At 37.6% G+C, this 22579-nt stretch overlaps 1 protein-coding gene across 1 annotated transcript in view; it reads right to left on the bottom strand.

Annotated features, from left to right (window-relative positions):
* Positions 1 to 22579, bottom strand: part of ATF6 (activating transcription factor 6) — a 64885-nt gene that overhangs the window by 4667 nt on the left and 37639 nt on the right. Inside the window, exon 15 of the mRNA XM_053470185.1 lies at positions 10704 to 10788. Within this exon, the coding sequence (XP_053326160.1) occupies positions 10704 to 10788 (85 nt within the window). The remainder of the gene's footprint in view (positions 1 to 10703; positions 10789 to 22579) is intronic.

The raw sequence follows: 22579 nt of genomic DNA, 5'->3' as shown, positions 1-22579 counted from the left end.
CTGAAGATACAATTGAAGAAGCAGAGCCGCGTGAAGGGATATAGGGGCATGGAAGCAGTCTGCGAATAAGCTAGGGAGACAAACGATTATAGGCCATACCCTTAACCCTTATTTTAAAAATAGAAAATGTATAATTGGTACACTACGGTATTTGTGAAGTAGTTGCTAACCAGTCTAGTCTATGACACAACATACTTTTTCTATTAAAACTTAAAAATACTCCTACTAGGAGATGACAAACCAGTATAAGGAATGGTAAAAAGCTTTTTTTTTCTTTTTAGTTGCTATGCATTTGTTCCTAGTAAAGTAATTCTGCATGTGACCACTAGCCAGTTTTCAGAGAGCTAACAGGTACTGAAACCAGTTACCAAAGAGAATACATTAAAGGTTTATTGCTCTCTGGATCTGGCCAGTTTTAGCTGACAGCACAAGTACAAAGCGCTGTAAATGGTAAAATGTCCATGTGGGATCTGTAAGACACCTGCACAAGTTGTTATATAATCATGAAAAAAGACAGAATGAAAAAACAAGCTTCCTTGCAGACAGACAGACAAGAGTCTTCTTATGGTATAACTTGAATATAGCAACATACTGCATATACAATCAGACTGTCTTAACCATAACTTAGGGAATGTATAAATCAAACACTGGCACATAAAGCACATCAGTCTCGCTAATTCGACACTCACTGTGTTAAAGATGTCTAGGAAATAGCAATAATTCATTATATGTGTATATCCTCAACTGTGGCTGCTAGCATTTCTCTACTATATACTAACACTTACCAGATACAGTAACACAATATTAATGTAGTTACTAGAATAGCTAAAATACATTGCGCCCAAATGCCCAACTGTTGCTACAACAGCTTTATAAGATGTCCTAGAATTTTCCCTATGGCTCAGTTTGCTTCTTTTTTTTTTTTCCATTGCAACAAAAGTTATTTGAGATAAACTGTAAAGCATACCTAAATGGTCATTCCAGCCATCACATGCACTTTAATTCACATGAATTTTCAGGGTGTCTGTCTTGCAAATGGATTTGGGGAATCTGCAGAATTCCCTATGTGCATTTGCCACTGATGGGAGTAAGGAGTGTGAGACAGTCAGTGACAGCAGCAGAGATTAATGTTTATCTATCTACCATGCTGCGAGTGTCAAGTAGTGTAGAACAACAAATTACTACTTTGGGGTGGAGAAGCTTTACAACTATAGTTCATATTATTCATTTACTGGGACTGCAGTATTTATTTATTTTTCTGACTTTTCGACTTAAATATTTAGAAGGCAATTCCTTAAATATAATCCAACCTGTGTTGCTGAAGTGCCAGAATATAGAGGCATTCAGCAACACAAAAAAAGTCAGGGGGCATGTTTGATCGCTCCTAGAAGCATTTCAAGTCGACATCTGTTACATACATGCGGCCTCTAACAAGATGGCGGAGCACGTTCAAATTAAAAGAGTTCCCAGACGGTCTTTCCAGACCATGCTGAGAACTCGAGCTCCGTGGCAGGTTGACACAGGTACTGCAGCCAACCATGCAGGTCAAATAAAAAGTAAAAAAAAAAATACAAAAAACAAATGTAATACAATTTAAAAAATTAAAAGGCCCCCAGTAATTGCACCATGACATAAAAGGAATCATCCATTTCAAAGAAAATATGTAAAAAAATAAAAATAAAATAAATATATATATTTATGTGCAAGTCCCAAAAGTGGTGCTGTATCTTCCAACCAAAATTATTTTTATTATACTTGTTTTGTTGGTAGTGCAGCCAGATCAACCACAATTCAAAATTGTGGCTATATTATACACACACTCACTTATACAATCAACAGTAGAAGCAAAAATAATTTACAATAAAGTTGCTATCATGGCAGCCCATCATGTTCCATTAAATAGTGAGCACATCTCTGAGTCTCAGGGTTTTTGCCCCAATCTCGTGGTGAAAAGGTCAGATTCTCAACATCACACAGCGGGAACAGACTTCCAATTCTGCTGTGATCGTGTATATAACTGCCAATTGGTGCTTTTACTACCAGCATGTTATGCTTATCTTTATAGAAGGACAAGTCATGAGGACCCTATTAGAACACATTGCTTGGGCCCAGTGAAACACACAAACCATTACAGACTGATGCTTGTAATTATCAAACTACTTAAATTCATTGGTAAAGTCAAGATACTTACAAGACGATTAAAATCCTAATTTTTCAAGACTACTCTGCCTTGGTGGCTGGGAAGAGAAGGGAATTTGCTGTAGTCTGAATGCAGTTTATAGAACACAACATCTAATTCACCATGCTGTACCCTGCCAAGCTCAAATTCTCTTTGAACGGACAAACTATCATTTGTGACACACCACAAGAAGGGGCCACACATCTGTAAGACATGCTCCAGCCTCCAGCCTTGCCAAGGTGTATGGTCACCGCACAACCACCTGAGACATGATACGAATCCGCAAGCACAAAACTGCAACACCAGATAACCAAGTTGATTATATAAATTTTCCTGTTATTGACGTTAATATATTTGACTATAGTTACATACCTCACATTAACATACACAATAGGGTCCAGAACATGTATGTAAAGCAAAAATATCCTCAAAGTGGAGTACTACCTTTTTTCACTTATCAATGCAAGTACTGCACTGCAATCGTCAGGTCATTTCCACCACCAAATGCGAAATGCTCAAAAGGCAAACTGATGTGCTGGCGTAATGCCAAGTGTCCTTAAAGCAGCATCTGCTGTATAAAGGTTCTTAAGTAATGTAAGCTCCTAATAATGTGCATCACAAAGACACATGAATAAACACTACTGCACAAACATACTCTCCTATGGTTGCCAGGAGGTTATTGAGGAATTGAAACTTTGGTCATCGCATGTCATCTTACCAAAATGATTAGTTTCCCAAGTTGCTATACGCCTTACAATCTTTACTCTTGATGTTAAAACCCAATAAAGATGCTAGAAACTGTGGATAAACTACGAGAAATAAAATGTATGCTGGGTTGAAAGAAAAAAAAAATCAGGGATCATATCACTTTTCTGCATGAACTGGGTGGAGGCTACGCTGGCAAAATATAAAACAAACCATTTTTCAGTATTTGGGGAAATTACATTAACACTGGATCTTGACCTAGGCATATTAGTGGGGAAAAAAACAGCCCACAATTACAACACCAGAAGATACCTATTGTGATAACTCACAATCCATGATACATTTTTCACAATCACACACACTGACTGGACTGGGATGACATGTGGAGGGGGCGGGAAATTATATGTGTAGTACATTCTCTTAATTTGTCAGTGGTAAAGATACTGTAGGGTTCCAAAGGGATCATCAGGTTATACAGTTTTTATTTGGTTAATTTATTTTTTTAACTTGTCATAAGAAAGCTTTTCTAGGATAAAGAAAACTGTTATTGTGAACCATGATAAAATATATATTAATATTATTTAATAAATAATGATGTTATCATACACAGTCTGGCAGCTAGACAGATCTTCTTGTGAGTCCTTGGCAGACCTGGTACTGGCTTGCTAAGCATGGCACCCAGACATTCCAGTTAAATGTTGTCCCATAATACGACAAAACATGAACGGTTTGAGTCCAAAGAGATTGCACATGGGACACTGCCACCACAATCTTTTGTAACCAAGTAGCCATCGACTCACTAGAGAGATTGTATAGATTGGTTAAGCAGCAAGGAGTTAAACACCAGCCCATTTAGAGCTTCAAACTTGAACATTAATGGGCATTTTAATTGTATCCTAATAAACATCTGCATTTATGATACAACCCTTTTTGAGAAGACCATTTTATAAAAGTGTTGCCAGAGGCTACTTAATTCCCAGAGCTAGAAGCTGGCTAAGAAAGTGAGTGTAGCAATGACAGAATTAAAGCAAACACAGACTTGTTATAAAAAAATATTTATTTAAACAAAAATCAGGACTGGGGCATTCTTCAGAGAAATGAGACTCCCAAAGGAATGTACATGACCTGGAGTTTAAAAAAAAACACTAGAAATTGTGGCCAGGGCAGCCCTGGGATCCTAGAGAAATATTAATATAAAGTGCCAGACAAAACCTTCAAGCTCCACCCAAATTTGGAATGGAATGATAAATGAAGACTGGTGAGAAAAAAGGGAATAGTCAATTCCCAGAGATTTCTGCTTCATGAAACATGGAATAGCAAAATTAAAGACATTCTTTTATTTTTGTATGAGAAACACACATATTTAAGTGCATCTGCCATTGAAAAGGGACAAGAAAGTGAAAGGTAATTACACCTGAATGCAAATGTATGAGTGTCTTTAGCTCTCAAGGTACTTCATGCTATAATCGTGTTTTATGGGTGTGCTACTATGGGCACACAATGCACAAAAGAGGGGGTTGACAGCAGAAGACCCAGGATTGTTGTAAGACAACATCTTACATAATCGTGCGCTAATGATGTATCGGACTCTGTCACCCACACATTTGTGGAAGATTGGTGTCACACCAGGTATAGGTATCAGGACAGTGATCCGTAATGCAGAGTAGTGTCAACTGAGGGGCAAAACACAGCACAGGAACAGCAGGAACGTAGTGCAGAAGAACAATGAAGAATAGTGCTGGAATAGAAAAGGGTCTTCCCCAAGCTGTTCCCACAATGTTGACTGTGGAATATCTAGCAGGGATGAAATCTCACAAACCGACTTTTTACAAAGGTGGCATTCTATCACACGACCCATGTTTTTCACAAATGTTTGTAAATGCAGACTGCATGGCTAGGTGCTTGATTTTACACACCTGTGGCAATGGGTCTGATTGAAACACCTGAATTCAATAAGAGATGTGTCCCAATAGGTTTGTTCATATAGTATGTGTGTATATATCAATTTCCCTGCAGCTATTTATTTTTAACCCCTTCAGTCCCCTACGGACGTACCGGAACGTGCGCATCTCAATTTTAAACTTTTTTCAAATATTTTTTATCAGATCACTTGTAAGTGACAAGTGTAGGCCGCTGACATCGATCAAGGAGACCGATCAATAATCAGTGACTTAAACTGTCACTGACAATTGATGGGGTAATTATGTATTTTAATAATTTGTGGGTTTTTTTCCACAATTACACTAGATGACCCCTCTCTTTTTTTAGGGCAGGGTCATCCAGGGGCTGCCATAACGATCAGATCACTCCTATTGGCCAGGATTGATCTGATCATCATCAGCCCACTTTTGATTGGTTCTACAGCAGTTTTTAAACTGCTGCAGTTACCAAACTCACAGCATTTGACCTTGAAGCACCCTGGACTTTCAGGTTGGTGCTGTTAGTTTTTAAATTATTAAATTATGTTTTTTCAACTCTTTCGATGCTAATGCTCCATTGGAACACAGCATTGACTGATATTTAGTCCCCACAAAAACACCATCGCGGCATTGAAGGGGTTAACACTGCACAATGGCTTTTAACAGAGCAATCGGGCAGCAGGGGAGGGTGCGGGCTTCGGGCTGGGAAAAGAACGTGAAGAATGAAGGTTGTCTTTCTTTAGAAGTTCCCTAAATTTCTTGCATCCCTGACAAACTCATTACAACTTACTCAATTTCCTTCTTTTAACATGTGAACATGTCAACTCCATGCGCAAAGTTCAGAGCAATCTAAGATCCTCAAAAGCAGCAAGCAGAGATTCACTAAAAACGTAAATCTTGGACAAGATTTCATACTTGGCAGTGAAGGCCAAAAAGAGAACATCACTATGTTGTCTTATTACCTCATACTTGGCAAAAAAAAACTAAACTTAATCATAGCCAAGAAAATATTTACACCTACAGCTTTATCCTTTCTAAGTTATACAGATACATTACAGTATTGGGCTGCTTAAAACAACGTGGCGTATGTCCTACAGCCCCGCACCAAATAGATAAAGATAAAATGAGGCAACAAGTCATTTCTATATTCATAATAAAATGACAAAACCACAAGATGTTGTGTATACATGTAAACATTACAAATCCAGATAATCTGGAATACGGCAGTATCTCTTTAACCATTTTACTGTTGCCAGGGGTTGCCAAACTAGATGTAGCAATTACCACTGCTTCAAAAGTATTATGTAAGCTATCATTATTGGTAGTCTATCATTTTATATATAAAAAATATTTAACCAAAAGAGTTCTTGTCCTGACATTTATCTTTCAACAATATATCCTCCTGCACTAGACTAAAAAAATGCCACAATCTTTTCCTATAACGTTAGTTTTAAATAAACCATGCATAAAACAAACAAACAGTGCATACTACATAATTTTAAGATATAGATGGTACTATGCATGAGAATGTAAAGGGTTCACTGATCTTAATTAAGAGTAACTGCCCCTGAAACTGAGAAAAGATTGCAAAATTAAATGAACTGTCATTTAAGAGTTTTGATTTTAATAAATTAAATACTGTTAAACTACCTTTATTCACTGCAGCTTCAAAATTGGAACATGAGCATTACAGTTTTCAAACATGGAATTTTGGCAGATCAGTTTGCTGGGTCCCAGGTCTTATTTGAGACACAGTAGAGGTTCCATATTTCATTTTAACCCCCTAAAACTATATATTTCCTAAAACTTGACAGCTCAGGGAATCTAGTTAGGGGCATTTTGGCCTGTCCCATGCAACTGATTCCACACCAGCGCCTTCCAAACTTAGTCTAACAAAAAAAGGAACATTTTCCACATGCAGTTTGCAGTTTCACCATGTTTATGTATCTGAGTGGATATGTGAAAGAACATAAGAAGATTTGTGTTCAGTAACGCCTGTAGTTGTGATCAAAGGGCTTGTGGGGCCTCTTTTTGCTGTTGCTGGTCTGCATGGAGCAGCTGAAAACGTGATCACCGGTTTACCACTGCTTGCGTGTTGAGCCTGCAGAATCTCTCCTGTGGGAGTGATTAAAGGCTCGGGAGGGGGGAGCACAGGGCAGATGTGCTGATCTCCCCAGACACCTGGGCAGACAGCAGCACCCACACGATGACAACCAGGTACGTCACAAAACAGATGAGCCCGCTTGGCATCCTTGTCCTCCTTAAAACAAAAATACAATGTGTTCTATTCTCATCTTTTGTACCCTCATTCAGATGCTCCTTCATTCACTAAATCACACATACTTATTCACGCACCCTCCTTCACCCCCTTAACTGCAGATCTCTCTGTGCTGCTCAGACTTCTGCAGTGGCCTGCTGGTTGCCTCTATGTTGCTAGCATCCTGTACCAACAACTTCTGTTTTACCACCCAGGGGAAGCAGAAACGTATCAGGGTCATGCGATGTAACATGACTACGCCGGGTTCCAGCATCCCCTTTGCGGTACACGAGACGTTGCTCGTACAGTTGTGCGAGCAAGGCACAGGTGAGCAGCGAGTCCCTGTGGAAGTGATCGGGCTGGCCAGACCAAATGAGGCTATTGTATTCTGCTTCAGTTAGAACAAGTAGCGCTTCTAGACATAAGGAAAGTTACATGTATCCACATGAATGAATAAAAACACTGCTCCAACACACATTTTGTTTTATAATATTTTTACCTCAAGTAAACCAAATACAGAAAAAATTACACAATTTCACAATTTCTGAAAACAAATACAGCTAATGTTTACAATACCACCCTTTCATAAAGGAGTTGGACAGGGGTAACCCAAACAGACACAGCCGTGCAAAAATACTTAAAAGTGTGTATATATAGTCACACATCTCTATAAACGATGTTTTGACTATTCACAATTGAAAGTTTATAAAATCCTTTACTCCATCAAGCATAACACTTTCCGCACTATTTCTGATTTTAAAAAAAATGTTGTTTCTGGGTAGGGAGACAATTGCATAGAAAATGCAAAAACAAATGAGCTTCCAGACAAAACATTCCAGGCTTATCTATGAAATCATATAATTGTAGCTCTTAACTAAAAAAACACAATAAAATATCAGAAAGTCTACACTTTGTGTTAGTATCCAGAGATAAATGTCCACTAAACTAAGATTAAGCTCAACTCAACGCTCAAAAAAAAAAATCCAATCAAGATAAACAATTCCAGAAAATTCCAATTTTTGCATGAAACTTGCTGGGATCTAGATTATGAAGTTTAAGAAATTTAGTCCTATCTGTTACAAAACAGGTTACTTGATAAGCAGAGCAATGAAAATGATTCATTTTCATCAAGAGTTAGGATAAAGCTTGTTGACATACTCTAAGCACAAGATGCAAGTGGAAATATTTTACAAGTATTATAGGATATCTGTAAAACTACTGAACTGTCCGTCACAGTGTGTAAACTGCTTATGTTACACCAGTATGCGTACCAGTATAATCCTGAAAAAACAACATGTGACTTCTAAACAATGATTTTAATATTTCTAAAACAAGGAATTGTGTAGGCTCTTGATAGACAGAACCTCCAAGAAATGATTATAAACAGTATTTTCGCGTAGAGGTCTACACGCTGCCCCGGCTACACACCGGGGACTCAGAAGCACTGGTGAGTTGGGAGGGGGGGGGTCAGGAGGATCCAGGTCCCCTGCAGCGCTGCGGGGGATCTGTATCTTAGTCTCATAGTCAGACCTATCTGAGGTCTGATTATAAGATGACCCTGATTATAAGTCGAGGGGTATTTTTCAGAGAAAATAATCGAGCAAATACGGCATATCGATTTTAAACTTATAATGATGTTTTGGAAACAAATGCAGAATTATTTCTAGTGATATAAAAACTATAAACGAAAATATGTTAAAGCTTAAGCAAACAAAATTGAATTGTTGGCTGAAATGCAAAGATGGAAAATATGACATTTGTTAGGCTTGATTGCGTAAAAAAAAGGTCAATTTCTCAGGACTCTCAAAAACCAAGTGTAAAAACTGCCCAGCCTGATGCAATAAAGAAGATTTTCCTACAGTAGGAATAAGATGCAAAATAACTATTTTATAACAAACTTGTCTAAAAAACAGACTGCCTATCAATCATTATCAGAGTTCTACATAGAAAATACCAAAACATTAACCTTAAAATAAAAAAAGTAAAACACATGAAAAATTTCCAATATAAAAAACGTTTTTCCTGTATATTCGTCAATGTTGTCATCAAAACCATCTACTTTGTGTAATATATTGAAAGATGTGGAGATGACGTTCACAGTTAGTGTTTCAACAGCTGAGGCAGAACGGGTGTTTTCTGCCATGAACATAGTTAAGAATCCACTTAGAACAAAACTTCAGCGGGGTATACTGCAGGATTTAATGCTCATTAAAATGGAGGTGCCTGAATTTGAGGAATATGAGCCCAGCCGAACAATTCAGTATTGGCTTACATCTGGTGTGGACATAAGAGGCCTCATGAGGTTGACTCTGCTCAAAGCGAGCATGCCATATCCTCAGCTTCATGGGTGTTACTCTGCTGTAACTTGTTTCTTTTCTTGCTGTCCTTTCATTTGCGCCCTGCTTAGGAATGCTTCCCCAATCAAAAAAAACCCCCTCTCTGATACCAATACTCTGCCACCGTCTGAAAAATGGTGCTGGCTAGAAAGTTTTACATAACATCCACAGAGCAGGTGTTGTGGTTGCTATGCTTGCAGAACAGAAAAACTGCCTAGCGCAATTTATAGATGAAACTTTATGCTCTTAGAAAATATTTTATATTTTTTCACATGTTTTATGTTCAGTTTAAGCTCATCCAGTGTATCCAAGCATGTCATTGAAAATAAATGGTATCATTAAGTTGCCTCCGTTTACTTTAGTTATTTTTTGGATAAATAAGCTACAATTCTCCTCTGGAAATCTGTTCTGTTTAAGCTTACTACCTAATTGCATTTGCTGATTGCATTTACGTATTGTTAGATCTGTCTCCTAAGTTGCTTTCAATAAAGACCTTATTTAAATATAGTTTTGATGGGAAAAAAATTGCATCAGGACAAATAGATTGGGCTACCATTTTAGTTCCTTGGACAAGTAGATTTTTCTTAAAAGTTCCACACCCCTGCAGAAAATGGCCAAAATATATATATTTGCTTCACCCACTGCTAGGGAAAATGTAATTGATGTTGAAAGCAATTCTATACTTTCATGGAACTTTAGCATCACCATGAAATGATTCAGTTCACTGTTGGAAAAACAATACTCTTTTCTGTTTTCACATCTTAAGGGTTCATTTAACACTGTGATGAGGACAGACATATTAAGAGGGCTTAAGTCTGATTTTGGCATAAAATGTAGACGGTTTATGTTTACACCGGTCAAAGGCTTTTTTTTCAATCATTTAATGCAACATTCAAATTGGAAACGTTTATGGAAGACTGGGGAGACAAGGTTAAGCAAAGCACGTTCAGCTCAGCTAGAGACCAGGATATGGTCCAATACATTGTGCAATGCAAAATACGCCTAGTATTTTGTAGAATAATTTTGCTCAACTGTGATAAAAAAAAAAAAAAAAGAACTACCACAGCAACACCTAATTTAATCTAGAAACGTAGTTATTCTATTTACAATGCAACACAAGTAGTATTATTAATATTGTGAACAAAGATAAAACTAATTTTTATTTTTATTTAATATTTTTTTACATTTCATTAAATGTTTTTGATATACAGATCCCTTTTAAAAATATACAATTTAAAAATAAATGTACAGCTTTACAAGTGCATACATAAAAAACGAAAAGCCAAAAAACAAAGATATGTACTTACCATTTACATTAGTTGATGGTAAAATAATTGACATTTTTGGCCTGCTTGTCTTATTTCGGTTTGTGGCTGGTAACAATAGATGATCCTGTTAAGCATTAAACAAAAAATTGTTATTATTTTAGGTCCATGCCCATTTGTTATGTTATATCAAGGGCGTAAAATACATACTGTGTATATTTTGCAACGGTTTAAGACAAAGGACAGCATTTAATGCATAATATTTTCACAGAAAGATACATTTCAAGGACACAGCCCATAAAATATTTTATATGACAACGTTGTTAAAAGAAGCAGTTTGATTAGCAATAATTGACAACAAACTTGTTTTCAGTGGAAAAAGATACAGACTGCATGACAAATGGATGTCATTACTTTAGATTGTGTGAAGGATTTTGATACTTCAGAGTAGTTTACAAATGTATATGCATAGAATTGAGAGAGAAAAAATTCCTTCAAAACATATTTACATATGATCTTTAATAGGGTAAAGAATGTAGTGCCATTTTTGCAGATGACAAAAATCTGTGCAAGCAATAAACTGAGGCCATCTGGAAAAAAGGACAAATGCCCAGATGACAGTGCTCATCTACTTTTACTCCCCTTGTGCAAGGGATTGGGTCTTTCAGTGTGCGGACCAGGCATAGGACAGTAGCTCTGGAGGGGCAACTGGGCTGCTGCCTTGGATGAAGCCTAGGGAAGCACCCTAGCTAAATACACCACTGGATACCTGATTTCATACTTTGCCTTGGCACATATAGTTCTAAAAACTGGCATTTATGTAGTGCATACTTCATTTTCTTACTTAGTGTCTTCTCAAACATTATAGTCACTAACTTATGAAACGTGATCAGCTGACAACAACATGTATAGCCAACATATACCGTATTGGCTCGGATATAGGCCGTCCCCGTATATAGGCCGCACCCTAAAAGTTTGGTGCTTTTTTAAAGAAAAAGTTTTATGTCCCGGGCGTCGGGCGCTAGACCCCGAATATAGGCCGCACACCCACTTTAAGGACTTAAAGTGGGGGGAAAAAAGTGCGGCCTATATTCGAGCCAATACAGTATTATATCCCTGGCTTACAAAAACACCATCTGCCTTAAACCACAGTAGTAAAATGTGAACGTTTGTACTATTTTAGCTTTATGTCTAATAAAGAATCAGTAACTGGCTGCTAAATTCTGTAAGCATTTCTCCAACATTCTATATACATATGTCCCTACCTGTATAGTCAATTCATTGAATGAAGATAGAAGAGGTTGTCAACCTCAAGTTTCAAATGTACACACTGATCAAAAAAAATATATATATATATTTTGTTAAATTAGGCAGAACACTTGCATTAACTGGTTTGACACAAGCTGGGATAGAGGACCAGGAAAAAGTATAAATATTTCCAGGCAGCAGATGGCCCATTTCTCTGCCAAACATTGCACTTTCATGGGCTTTACAGTACAAACAGAGGTCTCCAAAATGACAAAGCTGGCAGAGCCTTTGGAAAGAAATTCATAGATGAGGGGAGGCAAACATAAACAATGCTGCTTAGCACTTTTATTTTTTAATTATAAGCTCTTTAAGAAGCAGGGTGACATTAGATGTTGTTCACAATTCTGTCTAAGAGTAGACGTGTCATTCCTGTCTTTAAAGGAATAAAATATAGTACTGTCTACAGTGATATAGGTTTAGCATTGACAAAAACCTGGTTTAATCTCTTTTTGTTCCAATAAACTTACTTTACCTAGAGACCTGAAAGCTGCCATTAAATACAATCTTATGTTTTGCAGTGTTCAACATCAAAATATATTTATTACATGAGCTTCTTTAATGTTCATCTCAAATAATTAAGATGAATTAATAATGGGAACCCATACAGTAAGAAAATATTTCATGTTCATCTTTCTGTAAGTGCTTTGTAATAATTTTTGTGTGTGTTTTTCGCACAGTGTGTTTTATACAGACTTCTATTTAGTACTTCTTCCTGCACATATAATGTTTAGATGTGTCAATTAGCTCTTTAAGGTCAGTTGTAAGAAATCTGTATGAACATACATTAAACAATATGATATGGGTACAAGGCACCTGTATGTTTTGAAGCAAGGACAACAAAATGAGTCCACTTACCATACCGATTTTCAGTTAAACATATACACGTTTTACATGAAGCCTTTCAATGAACCAGTTTCATCCTCACTTATATTGTGTTCAGGAAGATAGTGTTCATAATGTATCTTAATTGAAATGTTATTACGTACCATAGCAGGCATTCAGTGCATCATTCTTTCCTGTAACATTATCGTAATGGTCTTCAAAAGACCAAATTGTCTGTAATTGGCACTACCATTTGCAGGACTACATTTTTTAAGAATGAAATCTATAGCATTTGAAAATGAGCCAGTATCAAATTCATGAAAAGAGAAAGGAGTTCAGAATCTTAAAAGAAATTAAAGGCTTAAGTCCCTGCATTTTTTTTTTAAATTGCAGTTAGAATTACTGATGCGACTTATGTCAGGAGTCAGATATATTGTGGGAATCGTTGGAGCCAAATGTTATGTGTATGATTTGATTCCTAAATGAGCCATGCTAGCTTTATGCAACCAAAAACACATATATTGATTTGATAACGATTAAGAAGTTAGCCTATGTATTTCATATATAAAAAGGCAACATTGCAAGTAAAGTGTAAAACTGTAAAACGGCAGTGATTTATACAAATACAATCCTCTCCCCTCCATATCGTTATTCTGAAGAGTATTTCTGTGTGGGTAAAAATAATAACCCAACTCCACATAGCAGTTTTCATCTTCTAATTTCAGCCGGATGACATAATGGTCATGCACTATGCAGCCAACGGAGCTGCTCACCAGGTGACGGATATCACTTCCCAGTAAACTAAATAAACTCTACATTAAACAGCACTTGCTCAGCAACAAAAAAATAAATAAAAACTGAAGCTGTATTAAGGTTTTTTCCTTTAAGTCACATTTGCTAAAACACGCAACATTAATATCTCAACTAATTCAGGAACAGTTCATTTCCAAATCACTATTTTTTTTTTATTTTTTTTTTTAGAAATGCACATAACATCTGTTTGCGTAGACTGCCAGTCCTTTTTGACTAAATTACAATTTCTAAAACGCCTTAAAATGCATGCATGTACTAACTCTGAAGTACATATTAGTAATTTCGTGCATTGACATGTTCTTTGAAAATACACCTGCCCACTGCTTTGCATTATCATCGTATCAAATCATTTACGCTGATTCTGTAACCAATGCTAAGATTCAAAAGATATTGTATGTGTTCTCAATACAAATACAATAAACTAATAAAATAAACTAGTTTTAAATATGTCATAAGTACGGCTGAACATAAAAGAGTAAATATCTCCACAAAACATTTTCAGGTTTTAAGAAGGAAACCCCCCATGCATTTGTAAAAACAATACCATGACAATTTGAATGGACCAAGCATGTATCATATACATTAGAGAATCCCTTTTAATATTTACTGATTGTTTAATGTTTTGTGCCATTTTATTTTAAGTGATATATTTGCATATCTCAAATTTAACAAAACAGTTTATGCTATTGTGAGAGCAGAATTTTCTTTTGTTTTAACCAGAAAAACATAATCGTGGGTTTGAGGGTGAACTTAATATTTCCAATTATTACACTGAATGACACACAATAAGCACACAAATTACATATGGTAAAAGCTACGAAGGTGCTCTGTTTCTCTCTCTAAGAAAATCTTAATGAAATTTAAACTATCCTTAACAGTTTAATAAACTTTATTGGTACATTCTAGCACAGTAAAATAAAAACCAACAGAAAAATCCATGGTTAATTTAAACAGCATGTAGCACACCACGACATATTCAGGTAGAAGAGTTGTAAGCAAACTTGCGTGCCAGCACCTTCTTCTCTCAACAAGGTTTCTAGCTATTTCCAGGATAATCAACTGCTTTTAAATCACTACCAGCTGCAACAGCTGAATGACCGCATTTACTTTGAAGATTCCGATCAGTTTGGAAACTGTGCTTGAAATGCTTGTTTTTTCCCTAGGCTGGCCCACATTGCCTTGCATTTCCCTTCCAGTTACATATTTGTGCAAAAATGAAAGCTGTAACTTATTCACGTCATTGCGCTCTCCCAGGGATGAGCTATATATTATGTTGGCTATATTGTTATACTACCTAGGGAGACAGACCATATATTCTGGTTAGGTGATAATCATTTGCAATGCAATAGCAGTTTTAACATATACTTCATCCGGAAAAAAAAACAAACAAAACATTTTTGTTATGTGTTCAAAGAATCCCTCCGTTATTTAATGAATATATATATATATATATATATATATATATATATATATATATATATATATATATACACACACACACACATATACATACACACATACATGCACACACACCGTATTTGCTCAATTATAAGACAAGGTTTTTTTCAGAGCAAATGCTTTGAAAAATATCCCTCGTCTTATATTCGAGGTTGTCTTCTAATCAGACCTCAAACCCGGATCCCGCTGGCACTTCCTCTGGGGGATTCTATGACAGAGCGCCGGCATCACATGGCCGGGGTTCAATGGTTTTCTGGATGCAGAGTTGCATATGGGTGTATAAGGCGTATCTGGGAGGCAGAGTGGCACATAGGGGGTTAAAAGGCATATCTGGGGCAGAGTGGCTTATTAGGGAGGCAGAGTGGCATATAGGGGGTATAAGGCATTTCTGGGGGTACAGAGTGGCATATAAAGCATATCTGGGGCAGATGTGCCTATCTGGGGGCAGGTTGGCAAATAAAGGAAATAAAAACATTTTTTTAATCATGGTTTTTATTAAATATGAAAAAATAGTTTACATGTGAATTAATATTTACTAGTAAAACTTTTTTTTCCTATAGGGTAGCCTTATATTCCAGCTTTCTTTTTTTCCTAAATGTATATTCAAATTTTGGGGGGGTCGTCTTATAATTGAGCAAATACGATATAGATATTATAGATATATAAATGAAAATATATATATTTTTAGTGCATAGATTAAAATATCCCTAATATATATTCATCTAAACAAAAAAAAAAAAACCCACTGCCTTAATCAGGGACTGCTTTGGTTATGAGGTCATTACACTGGAGTGGGAATCAGAAGAGGGAGGGCTCTTGTTTCATGACTTCATTAAAGAGTTAATATAACTGAACATAACCAATAAACAGATTTAATGAGATGATTTTTAGATCTTATATAACCGTTAAACTTACTATTCAGGTGATAAAACATTTGAAAGCAAACACTGCTTCATGTTTTGCTATATTTGGTAATCCACCTTTGGTTGCTTCCCACGCAGTAGACACCAAACACATGCCAAGATTAGACAATGATGCAATGTCTGAAGGATTTCTTGTAGATAAGTCATGGTTTTCACAGACAACTCATAGAACAGGAACCCCTCTTAAACACTGCAAGTTTCATTAAAAAATGGGGGAGGGGGAAAACACACATTGTAAAGGTACACTACATGGCCAAAAGTATGTGGACACTCTTAATTATTGTGTTTAGGTGTTTTAGCCACGCTAATTGCTAACGAGTGTATAAAATCAAGTACATCAGTAGTAGAATGGGTCATACTAAGGACTTCAGTGACTTTTAACATGGCACTGTCATACGATATTATTGGGATGTGGAAGCATCTAGAAAAAAACACCTCAGCCACAAAGCGGTAGATTATACACAGAGTGGGCTTGTTGAGTGCTGAAGCGTGCACTGTGTAAGTATTTGTATCATCACTCACTACAAAGTTCCAAGCTTTATGAAATAGGTTTGCATGGCTAACCAACTGGGCTCATCACAAGCACATCATCACAGTGAAAATGTTTTCTCTGGAGTGATGAATCATGCTTCACTATCAAGAAAATGTGGGTTAGACGGATCCCAGGAGAACGCTACCTGCAGGAATGCATTGTGCCTACTGTGAAGTTTAATGGAGGAGGGGCTGGTTTTCAGGGTTTAGTTTGGGGGAGGCCTTTTGTTCTACCATGACGGTACCCCTGTCCACAAAGCAAAGCCCATAAAGACATGGTTTGACAAGATTGCTGTCAAACCCCACTGAACTTATTGGGATAAATTAGTCCTTAACTAAAAATGCTCTTTTGGCAGAACAGACACAAATCTTGTGGAAAGTCTTATGAGAATAGTGGAAGCTGTTATACCCAGACAAGGGGCTCAATTCCATATAAATACCCATGGTTTTGGAATGGGATGTCCAACAAGCTCAAATCAGGTGTCCACATAGCTTTGGTTATATAGTGTACCTTCCCCAAGCTTCAAAGGAGAACCAAACATCTTTCACACTGGTATCTATACATGTATGTATAATCTAAGTAAGATTATACAATGTATATGTACAATCTAAGTAAGAATGATGTGTACTCGCATTCCCTAAAAACTGGTTTAAATCTGAACTAATGTTTCACTTAAATAAAATACCGTATTTGCTCGATTATAAGACGACCCCCCAAAATCAAAATATTAATTTAGGAAAAAAACAAGAAGCCTGAATATAAGACTACCCTATAGGAAAAAAGTTTTACTAGTAAATATTAATTCATGTAAACCAATTTTCATATTTAATAAAAGCTATGATTGAGAAAAATATATTTTTTATTTCCTTTTATTTGCCAACCTGCCCCCCAGTTATGCACATCTGCCCCCAGGCTTGCCACTCTGCCCCCAGAAATGCCTTATACCCCCCTATTTGCCACTCTGCCCCATGATGTGCCTTTTAACCCTCTATATGCCACTCTGCCTCCAGAAATGTCTTATACCCTCCTATTTGCCACTGTGCCCCATGATATGCCTTTTAACCCCATATATGCCCCTCTGCCCCATGATATGCCTTATACCCCTATATGCCACTCTGGCATATAGGGGGTTAAAGAGCATATCATGGGGCTGAGTGGCATATAGGGGGTTAAAATGCATTTCTGGATATATATATATATATATATATATATATATATATACACATATATATATATATATACTCCTAACAGCAATCACACTCCTATCAAGCCAAGGCAGCCAGTACATGCTGGAACCTGGGGATGTTAGAAGTGTGATTACAGCCTCCCTATGCCATGCTACCACCCCCACCCCCCTTACACATCCATGCTATCACACACTCATTCACAAACATTTAAATACTCATTCATTCCATTAATCACACATACACACACACGCTCAAACCCCCCACCCCCTTACCTGAACTGCAGATCTCCCACTCGCAGACTTCTGCAGGGGCCCGGCTGTGCGAGCAACTTCTCTGGTCCCGCCCCCAGAGGAAGGAGGGGGGAGGTAGAGTTATGTGAGGACTGTGCTAGCTTCCTGTTTCCTGCTGCTAATAGCAGAGACGCTGCTCGCGATCAAAGCCCGGTAAGCAGAATGAGGTCTGATTAGAAGACGACCTCGATTATAAGACGAGGGGTAGTTTTCAGAGCATTTGCTCTGGAAAAAACCTCGTCTTATAATCGAGCAAATACGGTAGATTTAAAATACATGGTGAAGCACACAACCTAAAACAGCATTGTTTGCATAAGTTGATGGTTAGAAACATACTAAAAGCAATGGGGCAAAACGATTTAATTACATTTGATAGTTGAGATATAGTAGAAAATAGGCTGTAAGAGTGTTAACACATTGCTTATTGTATGTTATACTCCATTACTACTGGCAATGACGTTATACAAAAAGAGTATCACGTCACTTATTTAATTGCAGGTAATCAGTCAATTAGCATTGTGCATTGTGCATTACTAATTAACCTGTTAAATATCTAAAACAATGAATAATACATAACATTGAAGTTGCTCTTTAGAAAAACCCTCACTTGTACACAATCTCCATTTTAACGGTTATGGCATATTTGCCCTACTAACAAAATGCACAATGTAATAAAAATAAGCATAATATGTATGTGTGATATAACATTTAGTATTTTAAAATGGTGTCTAATCTAGGGGTTACAATCGTAACTTTAAGTGGCTTTCAGGTTGGTCGCAATCACTTCACTTGAAACCAACCTAAAAAGTAATCAATATCTGTGAGAACATGAACGTAGGAGGAGAGCCACAGGAGGATTGTGGTCATTTTGTTTGAATTCAGAGAAGTCCCAGACATATTTTTAAGCTATAAAAACTTGGGAAAATACATTTTTCTGCAATAAGTTTAAAAGTGGCAACTAGATACCCATTTTTTTGTTGTATATGCACACCAAAAACTAAGTTAAACATTTTCTATGTTTTAAGGTATATTTCTCTCAACATTAGGACAACAGTTATTTCACAAAGAAAAACAAGAAATGATAAAAAATGTTTCTTATAAAGTTAGTTGGGTTTATCCTACTAACATGTACCGCATTTTTGGGAATTTAAAATATATTTTTTAAACCCAGAATGTCTAACCTTTCTGCCCATAGAATATCCCTGATGGTGTTCAGGAGTTAATGTTTTAACAGCACAAGCTACAAACAAACACAGTATTCATACAGACTGTTGAATAAAAAAAGCAGAGAATTCTTTAAAAGGTCCCTAAATAATAATACTAATAATAATAGTGTGTGGGGGGGATATTCATATTACATCATTGGTTTAAGAGGGTTAATTGAATTATAGAACAAAAACATTGCAACGATATATAGTAATTCAGCAAATACATTAAATGAATGGGCCCTTTGGGGAGCACTTGATTTAACATATTTCTCATTTTTTCCATTGTCTCTAGATGAAATTCGATACTCTACCACATTCTATCACAGACATCAACAAGTACAAAATCATTTAATGCGAAGTCAAAGCTAAGCAGTTACCAAAACATATTTTTTCCTGACTAATCGACTAATAAATTAGAGGATTTATTTGTGAGGGTAGACATTTTATCTTAAAGAGAAAAGAACATACTAAAAATACAGGTTTTGGCAGAATAATAAGCCATGTTTGCACAGCTGTAAGAACGACTCTTTACAAGTACTCAAGAATAGAATCTTCAACAGAACAGGCTGCCACAAAAGGGAAATATAGACTCAACAGGTGTACCGTTCATGCCAACAATCAACTCATTCTTGAGATTTCACACAGAGCAAGCCATGATTGACCAAGTTTTAGTCCTACATGCCTCAAATTAAAAAAAAATGGTCTTGCAATCCAGTTTTAGTTGACAGCATAATCCTTTAATTGTTCACCTTACTTGTGATTACTGTACCACCGTTACATCATCGCAACTAAAAAGTAGCAAAACTTAAAAGGGCATTTACGGAAATATAAGACTTGTGCAAATGTGTATGTGGACACAGGGGAAATATACCGTATTTGCCCGAATTTGTATCGCCAGACGCCCAGGACATGTAGTTCTGGGCACAGGGCGCAGGCTGCAGGGTTAGGATCCAGATTCCCCACAGCCATGCAGGGGAACTGGATCCTACTCTTCGGCTGCCGGGGGACGTCTGCGTGATCCGCATCGACAACTTCCGGTTTCCGGCACCTCCGCTGTGGGAAGTGCTGGGAGGTTGTCGAGGCGCATTGTGCAGACGTTCACTGGCTGCGGCGATGGGCGTAAACAACCTCCCTTGTCGGCACCGGAAGTTGTCTACACGTATCGTGCAGATGTCCAGACGACACCAGGAGTCTGCATTGGTAAGTCGGGGGGGGGGTGCAGCGTAGCAGCATATCTGGGGAGGAGTCAGAGTGGCAATGTCTGGGGTCGTTATCATGTTGGAATACTGCCCTGCAGCCCAGTGTGCAAAGGGAGGGGATCATGCTCTGCTTCAGTATGTCACAGTACATGTTGGCATTCATGGTTCCCTCAATGAACTGTAGCTCCCCAGTGCCGGCAGCACTCATGCAGGCCCAGACCATGACATTCCCACCACCATGCTTGACTGTAGGAAAGACTTGTCTTTGTACTCCTCACCTGGTTGTCCCCACACACGCTTGACACCATCTGAACCAAATAAGTTTATCTTGGTCTCATCGGACAACAGGACATGGTTCCAGTAATCCATGTCCTTAGTCTGCTTGTCTTCAGCAAACTGTTTGTGGGCTTTCTTGTGCATCATCTTTAGAAGAGGTTTCCTTCTGGAACGACAGCCATGCAGACCAATTTGATGCAGAGTGCAGCGTATGCTCTGAGCACTGACCCTCCACCCCTTCAACCTCTGCAGCAATGCTGGCAGCACTCATACATCTATTTCCCAAAGACAACCTCTGGATATGACGCTGAGCATGTGCACTCAACTTCTTTGGTCGACCATAGCGAGGCCGGTTCTGAGTGGAACCTTGTCCTGTGAAACCGCTGTATGGTCTTGCCCACCGTGCTGCAGCTCAGTTTCAGGGTCTTGGCAATCTTCTTATAGCCTAGGCCATCTTTATGTAGAGCAACAATTCTTTTTATCAGATCGTAAGAGAGTTCTTTGCCGTGAGGTGCCATGTTGAACTTCCAGTGACCAGTATGAGAGAGTGTGAGAGCGATAACACCAAATTTAACACACCTGCTCCCCATTTACACCTGAGACCTTGTAACACTAACGAGTCACATGACACCGGGGAGGGAAAATGGCTAATTGGGACCAATTTAGACATTTCCGCTTAGGGGTGAACTCACTTTTGTTGCCAAGGTTTAGACATTAACGGCTGTGTGTTGAGTTATTTTGATGGGAAAACCAAATTTACCTGGCTGTACACTCACTACTTTACATTGTAGCAGAGTGTCATTTCTTCAGTGTTGTCGCATGAAAAGATATAATAAAATATTTACAAAAATGCGAGGAGTGTACTCACTTTTGTGAGATACTGTATATATATATATATGTATATGCACATAATTTACTTACCTTCAGTCAGATTTAGCGCTGGCTAGAGGATGGCTCTGTGCAAGGGACACCTCAGTATGCATGCGTGTGAAGTCCTCCCATTGATTTCAAAGGAGGCACTTTCCCCAATGTTAAATCATGGAGGAGGGCACCATCTGCAGCATGACTGCGATTTTTTTTAATAATTTTTGTTTTGGAAGAGTGCATATTAATTTACTCACAGAATACCTTGATATGCTTTCTTCTATAGTGGGGGTTCAGGGACACTAAACTAAAATTAAAACCTTTAACCCCTTAAGGACAATGGGCGGTCCCTAAACCCATTGAAAACAATGCATTTTGAGCCCGTACATGTACGGGCTTTGTCATTAAGGGGTTAAATAAGCTTTCATTTTCATGCCACAGTGCTATGTGTGGATGGTATTACAGAGATATTAAAAGGACAATCCAGCAAACATATGGACTTTATAAATATGAGTTGAGTGGCCCATGTTCCCTGTTCTCCTGCCCCCCATCTTAACAGAGGATGTTTACATATTGTAATTGTTTAGGTTAAAGTAGCTCAAAATCAATAGTTCTGATGTAGTGTTTTAAGATACAGTGAAGAATGCCTTTTATTGTTACTGAAAAAGAGAAGGACAAATCTATCGCCAAGAGTTATCAGACTTTTAACTGCAGCTAAGTGAGATTATTCAGTCTGTCTGTAACCAAGAGCCGCGGAGAATATTCTCCTAATTATAACGCTGCTGTGTTCAGACTCTGCTTGCATTGCTAAAAGCTGCTGAAAGGACACAGGAGCTATGCCAAGTTTATAATGACAAAATTCCAGTAGTGTGAGACACTCTGATAATCCTCTTGTTAGAAACCAGGCACTCCATCTTTCAGCAGACAGCTTTCTCTGGAACTAAGCTACCTACGACACGCAGCAAGATGAGGTCTCTGTAGAGCAAGGGTGTGATGTTATTCCCATGAACTGGTTAACAAAATTGCAGCAAACATACA

The sequence above is a fragment of the Spea bombifrons genome, chromosome 6 (assembly GCF_027358695.1).
Source record: "Spea bombifrons isolate aSpeBom1 chromosome 6, aSpeBom1.2.pri, whole genome shotgun sequence".
Lineage (NCBI taxonomy): Eukaryota > Metazoa > Chordata > Amphibia > Anura > Pelobatidae > Spea > Spea bombifrons.
This window is presented reverse-complemented; position numbering and strand designations above follow the sequence as displayed.